The 14,784-nt window shown below is 49.0% G+C and overlaps 8 protein-coding genes across 8 annotated transcripts; 4 read left to right on the top strand and 4 right to left on the bottom strand.

The window, feature by feature from the left end:
- Nucleotides 1-18: 18 nt before the first annotated feature.
- On the bottom strand, nucleotides 19-1,168 carry BC939DRAFT_461535 (30S ribosomal protein S6). Its single transcript, XM_051557031.1, has 3 exons — nucleotides 902-1,168; nucleotides 376-515; nucleotides 19-276 (listed from the first exon to the last, which is right to left on the bottom strand). The coding sequence occupies exons 1-3, from the start codon at nucleotides 947-949 to the stop codon at nucleotides 117-119; spliced, it is 348 nt and encodes a 115-aa protein (XP_051408894.1). The 5' UTR covers nucleotides 950-1,168; the 3' UTR covers nucleotides 19-116.
- On the top strand, nucleotides 1,169-2,129 carry BC939DRAFT_461534 (putative heat shock protein 10). The gene is made up of 4 exons (XM_051557030.1): nucleotides 1,169-1,225; nucleotides 1,534-1,614; nucleotides 1,746-1,838; nucleotides 1,936-2,129. Exons 1-4 carry the CDS (start codon nucleotides 1,223-1,225, stop codon nucleotides 2,071-2,073), a joined length of 315 nt encoding a protein of 104 aa, XP_051408893.1. The 5' UTR covers nucleotides 1,169-1,222; the 3' UTR covers nucleotides 2,074-2,129.
- A 1,650-nt stretch (nucleotides 2,130-3,779) lies between these two features.
- Nucleotides 3,780-5,922, top strand: BC939DRAFT_461529 (autophagy-related protein 22-like protein). The gene is made up of 4 exons (XM_051557029.1): nucleotides 3,780-4,105; nucleotides 4,203-4,901; nucleotides 5,012-5,495; nucleotides 5,596-5,922. Exons 1-4 carry the CDS (start codon nucleotides 3,883-3,885, stop codon nucleotides 5,858-5,860), a joined length of 1,671 nt encoding a protein of 556 aa, XP_051408892.1. The 5' UTR covers nucleotides 3,780-3,882; the 3' UTR covers nucleotides 5,861-5,922.
- A 2-nt stretch (nucleotides 5,923-5,924) lies between these two features.
- On the bottom strand, nucleotides 5,925-7,653 carry BC939DRAFT_531656 (uncharacterized protein). The gene is made up of 3 exons (XM_051561625.1): nucleotides 7,188-7,653; nucleotides 6,320-7,097; nucleotides 5,925-6,215 (listed from the first exon to the last, which is right to left on the bottom strand). The coding sequence occupies exons 1-3, from the start codon at nucleotides 7,473-7,475 to the stop codon at nucleotides 6,052-6,054; spliced, it is 1,230 nt and encodes a 409-aa protein (XP_051408891.1). The 5' UTR covers nucleotides 7,476-7,653; the 3' UTR covers nucleotides 5,925-6,051.
- A 198-nt stretch (nucleotides 7,654-7,851) lies between these two features.
- Nucleotides 7,852-9,815, top strand: BC939DRAFT_427292 (nucleophile aminohydrolase). Its single transcript, XM_051553185.1, has 6 exons — nucleotides 7,852-8,066; nucleotides 8,184-8,265; nucleotides 8,390-8,407; nucleotides 8,595-8,768; nucleotides 8,855-8,919; nucleotides 9,011-9,815. The coding sequence occupies exons 1-6, from the start codon at nucleotides 8,016-8,018 to the stop codon at nucleotides 9,806-9,808; spliced, it is 1,188 nt and encodes a 395-aa protein (XP_051408890.1). The 5' UTR covers nucleotides 7,852-8,015; the 3' UTR covers nucleotides 9,809-9,815.
- Nucleotide 9,816: 1 nt separating this feature from the next.
- On the bottom strand, nucleotides 9,817-11,564 carry BC939DRAFT_461524 (uncharacterized protein). The gene is made up of 2 exons (XM_051557028.1): nucleotides 10,894-11,564; nucleotides 9,817-10,650 (listed from the first exon to the last, which is right to left on the bottom strand). Exons 1-2 carry the CDS (start codon nucleotides 11,454-11,456, stop codon nucleotides 9,897-9,899), a joined length of 1,317 nt encoding a protein of 438 aa, XP_051408889.1. The 5' UTR covers nucleotides 11,457-11,564; the 3' UTR covers nucleotides 9,817-9,896.
- A 272-nt stretch (nucleotides 11,565-11,836) lies between these two features.
- BC939DRAFT_461522 (uncharacterized protein) lies at nucleotides 11,837-12,762 on the bottom strand. The gene has a single exon (XM_051557027.1). The coding sequence runs from the start codon at nucleotides 12,554-12,556 to the stop codon at nucleotides 12,107-12,109; it is 450 nt and encodes a 149-aa protein (XP_051408888.1). The 5' UTR covers nucleotides 12,557-12,762; the 3' UTR covers nucleotides 11,837-12,106.
- BC939DRAFT_461521 (uncharacterized protein) lies at nucleotides 12,742-13,212 on the top strand. The gene has a single exon (XM_051557026.1). It carries the CDS (start codon nucleotides 12,870-12,872, stop codon nucleotides 13,185-13,187), a length of 318 nt encoding a protein of 105 aa, XP_051408887.1. The 5' UTR covers nucleotides 12,742-12,869; the 3' UTR covers nucleotides 13,188-13,212.
- The last annotated feature ends 1,572 nt before the right edge of the window (nucleotides 13,213-14,784 follow it).

Here is a 14,784-nt window from a genome sequence, read left to right as displayed (position 1 = left end):
TGGACGAAATGGAGCATGGTATGCTTTGATGGTCTTTATTCTACACAGTGCAAAGGATGTCTTCCTCGCCATTCTCTTGTTCTAAATGCTCCCATGATTTCCTTCAAACGTAACCTTTATACCCTCCCTCCAGTCTTCTCAGCAGATGCGACGATGTCCTCCAATTTCGAGCCCAAGCGGATGACGGCGTGACGGAGAACGCGAGGGTCGACCTTCAGTCGCTTGTTCAGTTCACTGACGGCGGTAGGATTCGCATCGAATTGCATCGTCCATTGGCTAATGAATGATTGGATATCAAGGTGCGCTTGGTTAACACTTGCTTTCAATGAAACCGCAATCCCGCTTAAACACAGCATCAAGGCGCCTCAGACATACAAGCCATTTATATGATACTCCTGATGCTTTTTAATGCGGTACGGTAATTGCTTCTCTCCGAGAGGCTTCAAACTTCTGACGACGCCTCCTTTATTCATGACAACCAAGGATGTCTGCTTGACCAAATCCTTCAAGTTGGCCTAAGGTGATCAAAGCATAAGATGATATTAACAATTCAGTTTTGCGAGTTCAATTGGCGTCAGTCTTTCTGGTCAGTGGCAGTTTTAAGGACAGCAGGGGAGCAGATGCAGTTGGAGGATCCAGTTTACTGGTTGGGTCGTTCCTGCTTTAAAAAAAATCCCGGACGTCGCAGCAAGGGACGTCATTGATATTTGTCATCCATAGTCTCTAAGGCATCTCGTGCGATTAAGCGCAGAACTTTTCCTGGCGGATTCCGTGATCAACATCGCGAGGTTTAGAAAGATGTACCCTGTTATCGATCTGAAGGGTGATCTCCTTTCTTGCTGAGTTGAGACGCCCAATCCGTGATCCTGAAGTTATAGTTGACGGTCCAGGAGTTTCATACCTCGACAAGGCGTGTCCTTGAGATGCAGAAGAGCTCGTAAAAGACCATGGTATGTATGTTTCTGGAGAGCCGGGGTTGATGAATAACGGAACGATTGGGCGAAGCGATGTGCTACCGGATCATATAGTCGCCTTGTTTATTCAGAGCTACCCCTGGCAGCAGTGGGAATGACTGCTCTTCCCGTGGCTTTTTCATTTCCCCACGTTCGGATCAGTGGGCATAGAAAGGCAAAGAAAAGTCTGGAACGGATACTCGCGCACTCGTTCCTCTTCTCTGCAACTGTTCTCCAGCTCAATCATAAATCGCATTACACAATTCACCATGGTAAGTCGTGGAAATCCTTGCATGACTCTTGCTTGGCGGTTCGCAATGTGTCAGCATATAACGCCAACAGGATCCCAGGAACAGCACGATCAGCTTGCCTGATCAGTGTGACCCTCACACTACAACACCGGCAGGCCTTGAACTTTGGAGTGAACTGGTTCAACACAGTGTATCGGCCCTCCCGGGGTTTGCGTGGCTCTTTAGCTATCTGGACGACGTGCGTCTGCACCTCGATGGCTGGCTCGTATCCACGTTTGAGGTAGATCAAAGAATGCAGACTCACATCATCCGCGTCCTGCTCTTTATAGGCTTCCCGTATCACTAAGTTCTCCAAGACCATCGTCCCCATGATGGATCGTGTTCTTGTCCAGCGCATTAAGCCTCAGCAGGTATGCCATTTAAGAGGAAGCAATTGCATATAACACTGCTTCTGCTTCCGTGAATGGAGCGGAAGGTCGTAGATTAGGAACATGAAGCTGATTGTTTTTCTGTATGTCACTATGTCACTACAAACGAATAGAAAACCGCTTCCGGTATCTACATTCCCGAGAAGGCACAGGAGGCCTTGAACGAGGGTCATGTCATTGCTGTTGGCAAGGGACTGGTCACCCAAGTGAGTCCTTCGCTTTTGTCACCGACGCCGTCAATTGCAGAAAGAACAGATTGGAATAAATTACTGACATCGGTACTCATTTTCGTGCTTGCTGTAGGACGGCAAGCTTATTCCTTCGGAGCTCAAGGAGGGCGACAAGGTCCTTTTGCCTCCTTATGGCGGCAGCGCCGTCAAGGTCGATAACGAGGAGCTCATTCTTTTCCGCGAGTCTGAGATCCTTGCCAAGATCCAATAAATACTTTACTTGTCCGTTCTTTGCGCATATCAAATAAACTATCGTTCCTTAGCACTCAATTTCTCATATTATACTCATGGTATTGCTTACTACAGCGATGGCGGTTTGTTGTGCATGAGTGATGCGACACATGCGAATTAGATAAGTCGTTAACGGTATGTGCTATGCCTTGTAGGAGGCACGCAACCAGTCTTACCGCTATTGTGCAATGGGGTGTTAAGCCTAGTCACGGGTCAAGCGCACTTGAGGATACTCGGCGTGTCCCATAACACCACAGCAAAAAGAAAGTATATGGCTTATGCGTGCGACCGGGTAGCGCGGTTATGATCCTGAGGACCACCATTGTTTACTAGAAAGAAGGGTGAAGAAGACTGTTAAAAGAGAAATGGCGTGGACCAGGAGTCTGCATCTTTTTTACTGAAAAGGAAGTTTGTGACCACACGATTCAAAGCCTAGGTAGATTAGAAGATTGGAAAGGACGTGTCTCCTAAAACCAAGGCTGTTGTTTCTCCTTGCGTTCTGTTAATTTACTAGTTCGAGTGCTAATATGGGAGCTGGTTGCCAACTGAAAGTGGAAGGATACTAACTGCCACAATGAAGAGGAATGGATGATACGTAACAGGATGATCTGCTACTCCTTCATGCAGTCCTTCGTTCTATGCATGCTGCTGCAGCCCATAAGTCTACTATCTACTGCCTTTTAAAATCACCCAGAGAGGCAGTAGACAGTTCTCTCTAGATAATAATCAGCTCCATCTGACGTCGTTAGTCTTCTTGAAAGTCTTCACCTCGAACAATAAACCCCCTGTTGACAGGCATATTTACTAGCCTTTTTTCTTCTTCTTGCATTTAGCTGTCGCTACGGCCACTGTCATCCACCTTAGCCACCTCCTGTCCGCATGAACTTCCTCCTAGACCTCTCAAGGGGGTCAATGCTGTAGGAGCTCTCTTCCCTTCTCTTCCGTACTTTCCTGCATTCGTGAGTGCTTAAAAGTGATTTTTACCAGCAGAACCCGCTGTTCGCCTTTCATCCTTCCTCTTTCCTTATAATACTAGGTCTCTACCCCACATTTCCCTACGTACCTTCATATGTTTCATTGAATTGCCAGCACCAACATCAACAGAAAGCAACGAGGAATGGATACCACCGAGAGTGCTGGTGCTGTACACAGCATAATGACCACCAAGGCAAACCGCGCGACCTCAGATCTTCCGAACAACTACAACGGCTATAATATCGACAACAATACCCACACCGCCGGCAGCTCTTCATCAGTATCATTGACCATCTCAGAAGATATCAGCGAAGATACCCATGCGTTTCCTCGTTCACAATCTCGAAGGCCGTCTATTCCGTTTATTCAGTCAGTTGGACCTTCTCCACCGTCGTCGACTCCATCGGACACTCATGGAGAGAGTGGTCTGTTAGCCGCGGGAACAAAAGTCGCACCGTTGAAGAAATCTGAGGTCTGGGCATGGGTAAGGGGCACATTCATTTTGTTGCGCTGAGAACGACCAGTACTCTTTGTCTATAAATACCCACGGCGTAGCTAATGTCTGCAAACGTTTTGCGTGTCCTTTAGTATTTCCAAAATGCAACGTAAGAACAACTACCTCATAGTCGTACATTCCTATATCTGCGGCGAGAGCTTTTGGCATCATGATCATCCTCACTTCCTTTCTTCCCCCTCCCCCCCCCCCCCCCCCTCCTCCTTGCATATTGGTCCTCATGCATCGGAACATCTTCTTTTCCTCCATCTTCTAACTGATCATAGATACTGTGCATACGGATGGGTCAGCGCTGTGTTGATGGTTCCGCTATTGATCCAGGATGTCGCCGCCAGTGGAAGTGTCGAGGCGTCGAAGCATTCCATCCCTTGCGACACATCCGTACCAGATTACAAATGCGTGAAGCATATCTTTGGAGACATCTATCTTGATCCGGGGACGATCTCGCTCTACATCTCCAGTTTCTCGGCAGTTGTGTCCTTTATTGTGTCGCTGTCTATCGCGGCTGTGGCGGATCATGAAGGTACGGAAGCTAGCTCGTTATGTTCTAGGAGACCTCGATCAATAGTAGTTAATAGTGGATGTGTCTAACCGTCTCCTGTGCTTTGTTCTGGTTCCAGCATATAGGAAAAGGTTGCTGGTTGTGTTCGCGATCCTGGGATGTATAACGTCGGTTGCGTTTTTCCTTGTCCAGTCGGGACCTACGTTCTGGCTCACGATACTACTATCGCCTCTCGGCTGGGCTTGTTACAACGTCTCGTCCGTCTTCTCGAACGCGTTTCTGCCGATCTATGTCCGTGTCCACCCAAAGGTCCTCGAGGCCGCCGAGTGTGTGGAGGCGCACAAAATATTGCGGGCAATGGACGAGAAAAACAAGGCGCTGGCTCAGAATGCTGCAGCGGGCAACGTGATCCTCGCTACGAACACCAATAGTGACTATCACAGTAATCAACACAGTAAGAACATTAGTCGGACCAGCAGTGGCATCACGCAAATAGGAAACGTCCTTGTGTCTCCAGAGGCAACCAACGCGTCTGAATTTTTGATGACGGAGCAGCGCAAGGTGGAGGAACAGGTCTCGAACGACCTGTCGGCTCGGTGTTCGGGTGCTGCGAATGTGGGCGCGGTGATTGTGCAGGGAATCTGTATCGGCATCTCAGAGGGGATGCATGGTTCACTACTCAGTCTTCAGGTTGCTATTGCTTTCACAGGAGTGTGGTGGCTCGGATGGACGATTGCGGTCATGCCCTGGCTAGACGTTCGAGCGGGGCCGCCTCTTCCTAAAGGAAAGAACTGGATCACATACTCTTGGTCAAAAAGTAAGGCGTGTTTTAACCTAACCTTTTTAACTCAATGACACCTTGATCGCTGCGACCGACCTGCATGCTGTAGTTAATTAATGTTCACTCCCACCCGACCCTTCGCATAGATTACAAGACATTCAAGTCGATGCGGCAGCTGTCACAGGTGACAAAGTTTATCTTAGCCTGGTTCATCCTTTCGGACGGCGTCAACACGGTAGCGGCGTTACTGTACGTGATCACCTATCAGGACCTCAATTTCTCGCACACGAAATCACTCATTATGACCATCGTCATCTCCGCCATGGCGTTTGTGGGCGCTTACCTGTTTCTGTTTATCCGACAATTCTGGAGTCTGTCGACAAAATTCATGATCCTCTTGACTTTGGGATTGTACGGGATCTTGACAGCCTATTGTGTAATCCCATCGCATTTCACCATCGAACTTGGTCTCCGATACGAGTGGGAGGCATGGGCGGCAATCATGTACTTAGGCCTGATCATTAGTACGTTTTATGGCGTTGCTCGCGTGATGATGGCAGAGCTGTGTCCGGAGGGTGACGAGAGTGAGTGGTTCAGCCTGTTCCAGCTCGCAGACAAGGGGTCTTCATGGTAAGATTGCACATGTGCGCGCACAGAAGGGGGATTCTTCTATTTAACGACTTAACAAGAAACCTAATGGCAATGTTCGTACTTGTTTTGACACCGATAGGATTGGACCATTTGTAACGGGTGCTATCCAATCTGCCACGGGCGAGTTCAGGACAGGATTCTGGTTCCCTTTGGCGCTGTTCGCCGCAGGTGGGGCATTACTTTTGACGGTCGATATGGATAGGGGAAAAGACGAAGCGATTGCTTATAAGGCGAGGCAGCGTGCTAAACAACAGCAAATGGTCTCAATACCCCCTCTTATTATCATTACGGCAGCGGAAGACATAAATCGCCAGAACAGCTCAAGAGGCCCTGTATGGTTGTAAAATAACATACAAGTATATAATATTTAATGCAGTAAAAGTAATAAGAACTATTGTGTTATGGGATATCGGTAGAGTATGTATCTGGCTTTTATTCTTCTCGGTATCGTGTCACCATGGCATTACAAGGAGCTAGCCTGAAGTCAGCAAAAAGCGCGTTGATAATGGGAAGGGGGAATCGCTGCCTGGATCTTTTAGCAGACCATGCCAGAAATGCGGGTGGGTCGCTCCGAGTGATAGTGAGGTACATTCGGATCGGCTGTGGGTCGCTTCTGGGCCATGATCTGCTTGCTCAAATCTAGTATTTTGTGCGCGAACTTGTCCGCGTTGGCCAAGTATGACTCCATCGTGCCCAATGCTAAATATTATCCCAATTGCACGTTCGTTAGCATATGTGCATCAAAGATAAAAATAAAATAAAAAAGACCCCTCCAAGTGAGCACATGCATGCGATGGACTTACAATGCTGAGGGACAAGGACCACATTTTCAACGCCCAAGCGACGCAGCTGATCCCTCCAAGCCAGCCGCCTTTTCTGAACCGCGCTCGAGGCACGACCATACCGTCCCGTTTTGAAACTCGCATAGTCCTCTGTCGAGTATCCCTCATCCTTGATTTCTTCTTCCAGAACCTGCTCCTGAGTCTGCCCTCCATCCGTCGCCGAAACATCCTCATCAAAGTCGTTCGAGGGAACCACGATGGCAACGCCACCCAGTTGAATCGGTGCTTCCTGGTCCGAGACTGGTGCCACTGCTTTTTCGAGCCAGCTCAAGAACTTTTTTGTCCGCTGACCGTCATCATCACCAACACTCGTGTGGATCAAGATCTGTCCCTGCAGAGACTTTCGCACCTGAATTGAGGCCGGATTCTCGAGCAGGTCCTGGTCATCGAGGATGACCATAAAATCGGCCTGTTGAGCGACCGTGGTCAGATCTTTGACATTAGTGGCACGGCCGTGGGTCATCATGTGCAGGCGAGGAGTGTGGGCGACGACGCGCATGCCAAGGGCCTGGGCGAGGATACCAGTTTGATGACCGCAGGTTTGGTTGGATTCAAGGCCGAGGATGCCGATGGTTTTGTTGCGAATCTCGTGGCAGTTGGTGTGATCCTTGTTCCAGATGCCGGCGTGAGTCTGACGATTGCGGGTCAGGAGTTGGCGAGAGAGGATGATAGTGAGCGAGATACAGAGCTCGCTGACGGCATAGGGCGAAGGGGTCGAGTCAAGGGCCAGAATAGGAATCTGTGTAAGTGGAAAAAATAAAAAATAAAACTTGATTAGCAATTGAAATAAGGGCAGTGTTAAGGCTAAAGAGAGAAAGAGAATACTTGCATGACTAATAGTCAGGGCCGAGGCGACACCTCCTTCAAAGCAGACGATGGCATGAAGGCGCGAGGTAGGCCAGTAGGAAAGGAGGTAGGAGATGATCTCGGCAGTCTTGCGAGTGCGGATGGCGATAAGGTTGCAGTAGCTCATACGAAGTTGGATCTCGGCGTAGGATGCCTTGTGGGCATCGAGGAACTCGAGCTGGATGCCACCAGAAGCTAGGACGTCCTTGCAGGACTGGGGCAGGTCATCGAGAATGAGCATGGTTGGTCGAAGGGTGTCGCAGGAGGGCATGGCTGGAATAGTGATGGTGGAGTGGGGATGATGGGATGATGGGATGGAGTGAAGGAGTGTGATGATTTAAGCTAACTTTAGAAATAAAAGCGATGGGGAAAAAGCTCGCTGCAAAGAATGGGGTCGTGTGCCAATTGCCCCCCTCGTGCGTACCTGAGTCTGGACCGTCGGAAAAAAATTCCTCTTTTGTGAAATTCACCGCGTCCTCTCGCACTGGGAACAAAGGCATGCAGGGGCAATCAGTTGGTATCCAGGAACCAGCGCCACCAACTCGGATACGAGGACTGTGCTTTTCTATTTATGTCAATCTAGCCCAATTGGATGTGTGGAGGGGCAATCGCATAATTCGTCATTTCCCATTCGCCGCTCGTCAGCAGCGAAGGACTTTTACCATTTTTACCCTGTTTGTGCTCCTTTGCTCCTTCTTTTCTCCACCTTCCCTGCTGTACTTCCCTTCCACACCTCTTTTTTCCTCTTCTTCTCTCAACAACACCCTTCAAGCTGGACTACTCTACTCCCACTCGCTTCAATACTCCGCCTATGTGTCGCATGCTCCTCTACAAGGGCAACCAGCCCATCCAGCTGGCCCATGTAAATATCAACATCAACACCAAACACCAACTTCGATTGCACACACTCGTAGCTTCTCGTGTATTTACATCCTTTGCTGACCTTTTACATCCTCTCCTTTCATCTATCTCTCCATAGCTCTTGACCAAACCAGCTCACTCAATCATCAACCAGTCCTTCGACTCAAGGCTCCGTCTCGACACAAGGCGACCCATCAATGGTACAGGGCACACTCCCTCACACAAACTACGCCCATGCTAATTGTCTTTTTGTGTTCGTCGCTTCGTCAACCATAGCTAACATTCCCCAATTATCTATGACCCCTCTTCCTGCTCTTGTTTTAGGCGACGGATTTGGAGTTGGTAAGACACCATTGCTATTGGGCTATACTCGGACAATGATCTTCTCAGTCAACGACGCCAACACTTTCCCCTGAAACTGAGCTTGGACCTCTTGGATAAAGAATGAAAAAAAAATCCATTCCTCAGAGATAATTGTTGGCTTCTGTGCATGCTAACATTCGTTATTGTCCTGGAAAATTGTCTTTAGGATGGTATGAGTCACAGCCCGATTCAGAGCTAGGTGCCGCTCCATGCATCTTCACCTCGGTGACCCCTGCATGGAACAATATGAACCTAATCCGACTCGCTGAAAAGATCAAGAGCCCGCTAATCTTTGCCCACGTACGAGCCTCCACAGCCGGATCCGTCTCGGAGAGTAACTGTAAGCAAGCCAGGTCGATTGAAGTCGAAGAATAGCTGGCGAAGGAATCAGTATTTAATCATGCTTTTTTCTTGTGTTCTCTATAGGCCATCCATGGCAATATGGACGACTGATGTTTATGCACAATGGAAATATTGCCGACTTTCATTTAGTAAGAATCGTTTGTTTGGCTGTAATTCGGGTTGTCTGGACGAAAAGGATTTCAGACTAATCAGACATTTCGCCTTGTCTCCACCCTCCAGATCAAACGTAAAGTGCAGGAGTCATTGCGGGACGAGATCTTCTTGACAGTGAACGGCAATACGGATTCTGAATGGGCGTTCGCAGTCTTTCTCAACCAATTGAAGACACCACACCAGGCAGAACCATTCTGCCACCGCGACCTCAAGGAGGCCATGCTCCAGACGATCGCTAAGCTAAACGCATGGGGCAAAGCTGCGGGAATCACAGAGGCCTCGATGATGAACTTTGCAGTAACAGATGGTGTCAGCGTCGTTTGCTCACGGTACATCAGCTCCAGGACTTTAGAGGCAGCCAGCCTTTATTTTTCTTCTGGCACCCGGTTCGAGAGCTACAAACCAGGACACTATCGAATGATCAAGGCGGATAGGCGAGAGGATATTGTCGTGATTGCATCGGAGCCCCTGACGTTTGAGAAGGCTGACTGGCTTACGATACCGACCAATAACTTGATTGTCATCACCTCAAAGCTGAATGTGCTCATGTATCCGATTCTGGATGAGTTCTATAACCCCTCACCTGTGGCGCGCGTACCGGAGCAAGCGTCAGTCGCTGTCGTTCAGGGAGAGGGTCGAGATGATGGGGCTCGTGGATCACAGAACCGTGAGGTGGTTTTTGTTGAGGACAAGCGCTCGCTACCAACTGCGCTCCCAGATTCCTCTACACAGACACCACCAAGATTGGAATCTTCGGCGCCTCCAGTCAGTCCCTCTTTTAAATCAAATTTGTCTACGCAGGCAAGGGATGTTGGCGCACAGACGGCCGTTTCATCTACACCATCACCTTTGATGGTAGCTTAGATTGCTGAAGCTGTTAATAAAAACTTGTATTGTACTTTTAAACATATTCTATGTGTCTAAGGTCTAAAGAATAGCTCAAAGAAGGAGTTCAAGCTACGTTTCTATCAAGATGTTCCTTCCGGACATACTCCCGCCAATGGTACAGGAACGTCGTCTCACCATCCTCTCGTCCCCATTCTTTAGCCTGCCGGCAGTCGACCAGACCTATCTTATCCATCCAGAAATCGAAATCCGCAATCACGTCCGCATGGGTTTTTCGGATCGGGAACATGATGTGGAAGGCAGGTCGTCGCCGGGCCAAGGGGATTGCGATGTCCTCCGAGATCAGGTCTCGCTTGAGATACTCGTCCACAACGTGTGCTACTAATTCTGCGTGGCCATGGTCGTACACGATCTCCGCGCCCAGGATCAAGTCCATTCGATCCTGCTCTGAGATCTCCTGATCTGAGTCTGCCTCGACAGCAGAGGGTGTCTTGGTGACATTGTCGTACTCTGTTGTGGGCTGCTTGCCATTGCTGGTGTCGCTGTTGTACTGCCAGGCATTCTGACGACGCTTCCGTCTCTGGAGGATATTACGCCAGTCGAGCAATCGAATGTCGCATCTGAGATCGAGGTGGTTCAGCGAGCTATTACGACGAAGGGTCGAGATCACATTGGGGTGGTAGTCGGACAGAATCACTCTGGGTCCCTGCGGGTTCGAGACAAGCGTCGCAGCAAATCCGACGAGGCCTGTTCCGCTCCCGAGCTCAAGGGTCTTGGGAAGGGGTAGTGATGCGGCTAATGAAGAGGGAGATGAAGAGGTCCATGGCTCGAGCTGGGGTATATCGCCATGGACAATGTGCCTAAGGAAATTGTTATCATTGGATACAGAAGATCGTAATTAGTCTATCCATTTGTGTACAAAAATAAAAACGTACACAAGCATATGTATACAAACATGCAGTGCGTTCATTCGTCAATAGATCAGGAATTTTTTAAAAACGAAGACGATGATCCTTCAGGGGATGCATCTCGATGATGCGCCACCCCTACTCCTGAGGTTTCACCTCCTGTACTGTTCGCTCAAGATTCGTCCAGGCACTTACTTTGATAGCAGATAAGCAGATCCGAAGGTCTTGAAGCCCACATCGCCACCAATAAAACTTGGATCGTGGATATGGAGCGACTGCGGCGGTGTAGTTTTGTAGGTCCAGGTTCTAGTCATCGCTCCAGAGGCAGCTCGTCCACAGAAATGAGTCAAACAGGATGCTACCCGCTCTGTGAGGATCTCATGCTGTAACCGGTACTCGGCCTCCTGTGGGGTCTCTTTCGTGCGGACCGCTGTCTTTTTAGCCACAGAGCCCATGTCCGCCCCTTCATCCCTGTTGTTGTCCAGCTCCTCTTCATCGTCGTCCTCCTGTGGTGGTGCAGCCCCTTCCAGTTTGGCCAACAACCTCAGGAGCCACTGCATGTTGGCATGATATTCTGCCAGGTTCTCGCCCTGCCGGAACTGGTGCAGCGTTGGGTCTTCGATCTCGTTTCCGTCTTGATCCAGTCCTTGGTCAATCCTGTCCTGTGAGTATTTGTAAGTGATCCTGTCCTCTAGCGACTTGAGTCGAAGCAGCGATGAGGCAGGGAGGATAGAGGGTATGGTGGCAGAAACTGGCATGGTGTGTCCTGGAGGGAACGATTAGGCGGTTGTGGGTAAAGTGAAGGAGAAGAACAGAGGAACAAAGAGACGAACAGGAGAGGGAATGTTTTTTAAAGTTGAGCTCCGAACGGCTAACATTCAGTTCAGGGTCAAGCCACTTCTGCAGCTTAGTTTTATTGCACATCCGATTGGCCTTGCCCACTTTCAATTGCAGAGCACCCTATCGGCAAAGTAGCCCGCTTCCTCCCCAGAAAGAGTCGCTCACATCCATCGCATGTGCCACCGCGCACAGACAGGGATGTATCAGATAAATAATCTGAAAAATACGTCCTCCTGTGCTCAACATACTTCGCCTGCCTCCACTTAAACCCTGCTCGCCGTTGCATCAATTCCTCTTGCCAACAGTCTGCGAATTGGTATCAGCCGCGACAGCCGAGAGTAGTGATGATGACAAAGTAAGTCGACGTAGTCAATTCGGAGTACCAAGGCGAGAGGGAGATAGCAAAGGACCTGATGGGGGGACGGTGACACGAATGGCACAGAGAAACTGTATCCGGCTCCTGGCTGGTCCAATGTGTGAGGTTCCTCGGCGATTGGACTGAACTGCATGTGAGACCATGCAGGCAAGGCTGCTGTCGCGACCGCTGTTAGTACGGCCCTTGTTGACACTATGGTATCTGCGCCTGTGATAATATTGGTTGTGTCGATGTTAATGCGGATGTATCGACAGGCATACGGAGGAGGCGAGGACGACCCCGTCTGCGAGGTTCAGTGAGTTTTCTCTGGAAGTCGTCCGGGATGCTGGGTTGGATAAACTGGAACTTCTCTTTATTAGTGCTGCTGCCGCTGTCGTTTCTTTCGGACTTTGCCTTCCGAGGCTCCGGAGGGCTCTCGGGCGGTCTGGCTGTCCGGATCTTCTTGGTAGGAGGGATAGGAGGGAATGCCTCAGAGGTCTTGGGTGGCTCAGGTGTTGAGATTGTCTCCTCTCTTGCCCTAGTTGGCCTCATTATAGCTGTTCGCGCATCCTCGGCAGACGGTCTGGAGAAACTGTTGTTGTCGACTGCACAGGGTTTGACATAAAGATCATAAGGGTCAGAGACAAAAGCTGCGAGTATCATGACTCCTGTGTAGTTGACGCTTGTCGAGATGGCCGTATCATAAGAGTGAGGAAGATGTGCCTCGTATACTGAAAGGACTTCGGCGAGGGTATCAGGGGAAGGAGTCTCTCCTGCCGTACCTCCGCTAAATGGGCAGATTTCTGTTAAAGGAGTAGCGGCTTCAAAGTGGGAGAGTGTGGTTGTCGGGTGTGCAATGGAAATGTTGGTCGCCGAGTGAGCTATAGGAAGAAGACCAGAAGAAAGAAAGTCATTGTTCGCTCTCTCAGCGGGCGAACAATCTGCTGCGTACGTTGTGGCAGGAAAGCCAGCGGATATGCGGTCTCTGGTGGAAGCGGTGTATATCGTTTGCCCTGGTGCACTCTGTATGTTTTTGCCGGATGAGTTGTTTGCGAAGGTGGTGCTTGTCGAGCCTGGAGTGGACGAGTCAGAATACTCGGATGGTATGTTTTTAATGGACGCTGGGAGAGCGTGCGAGACAGAGGGAGGTATGTTCGCGGCCGGAGTGATATCCTTCATAAGAAAGTACTCCAACTCCCTCTCACTGAAAACGCGTCGCGATGCGACATTCATTCTTGGGAATGGACGTCGTGATGCGACATTCATTGTTGGGAATGGACTTGTGGGTATCTGAAAAGGCGCTGAAGTGGATATTTAAGATGGTAAATGTTGAAATTATATGGCTTCTTCGTCAGGGCTAATTCCTTTTATACTTTTTTTCCCTCTTATTTCTAGCTATTACCGACGTTATGCTCTGCTTTCACAGAATTAGAAGATAGCTGGCAGAGTAGAGCGACGAATGCCAAGGAGTATGCATGATGATCTTTAGGTTCAAGTGAGGCTGTGTGCATCCCGATTTGAGACCTCATGCTGCAATGAACACTACGTTCTCGATTGCTTTGAACTAAACCAAAGCTAGATATCTTCCTTCCACACCGACGCCACCCTGAGACCCCAGGTCCTCAATCGCTGGTCGCCAGCAGCTACACGTTAGATCAGTCTCATCTAACGCATCGACATCTTTTCACTGCAGCGGTAGCCATGGATATTCATAGCACTATAGAAGTCTCGGTCATTATCCTGGTAAGAAATACCCTAATTTGGCCTTTGAAAAAAAGTCGGAACAGACTTCAAATTTCATCTGCTTGGGACGTCTGAAAGCAATTGCATGCTTTATTTTGCCGTGAAGATAGATCATTGAGCTGAATTAAACGGTCTTCAAGATCAACACATTCATGAGACCCCAGATACACCAACGCAAGATGATGAGAGTTGTGTTTTGTGTTTGGTGAGGCCCCGTTTAAAGCTTCGATAGATGTAGAATGGGGGACCGGATTGGCAGGCAGCTTTATATTCAACTATCTTCAGGCTGGCTTAGAGCAGGTAAATGAACTAAAATGGTCAAAGTTTGGCTGGTAAGATGTAAATATAGCCAACAGAAGTCGAAAATGCATGGTGTTTCTGGATAGAAGATTAACGAAATAGTACGTTCCACAACCGTCGCCACAGGGCCCAGACTGTTTTGGTCCATGCCTTCCCAGCAACAGAATGGATTGTTGAAAAAGGGGGAAAGTGGACAACAAGGGCTTATGATGGACCGGTCCACTTGCCATAAGAGGTCTTTTTGTCGATGGCGAAGCGCTTCCATGCGTTCTGATTTCTTATATCGAGCAGATATAAATAAAGACAAAAAGGCGTACGCGTGGTTGACTTTCTCGTGATAGTTACCATTCCCCCTCAGTATTATGGCCACAGCCATGTAACCAGCACAAAGCCTTCCCCAGCTACTAGAGAGTACGTTTATCGCAGGTAATGGGCATTTGTATGTGAGGAATGACAGGAGATATACATCCAAAAAGGGAATGCTTCTTTCTGCACAACTATAAAGATCTCGCTGACTGCACTACCTAATTGCAATTCAGCATTCAGTACTCAGCACATTATATACGAACTAAATGTTGTAATCTCACAGACAACATGACATCTAAGCCGTGTGAGCATTCCTTGAATAACGTCCAGGTCGATTCTACTTTTCAGAGGCTCGTCGCCTACAGAATGATATGCAATATTCATCTATTTTTTAAAACTGAGACCTTCGCGCTACGTCTCCAAAAGCACAGGCTGGCGTGGCTGCGATCTGCTCATACGTTCGAGGTCACCGCCCTGCAGCAGCGCACAAACATTCCTATATATGTCTTCATAATGCGAGTCGCGTCTAAACCGCATTTCCA

This window comes from Gamsiella multidivaricata, assembly GCF_025024155.1.
Source record: "Gamsiella multidivaricata strain RSA 2152 chromosome Unknown BC939scaffold_67, whole genome shotgun sequence".
Classification (NCBI taxonomy): Eukaryota; Fungi; Mortierellomycota; class Mortierellomycetes; order Mortierellales; family Mortierellaceae; genus Gamsiella; species Gamsiella multidivaricata.
Note: the sequence above shows the minus strand (reverse complement) of the source record. Positions and strands in the feature narration are given on the sequence as shown.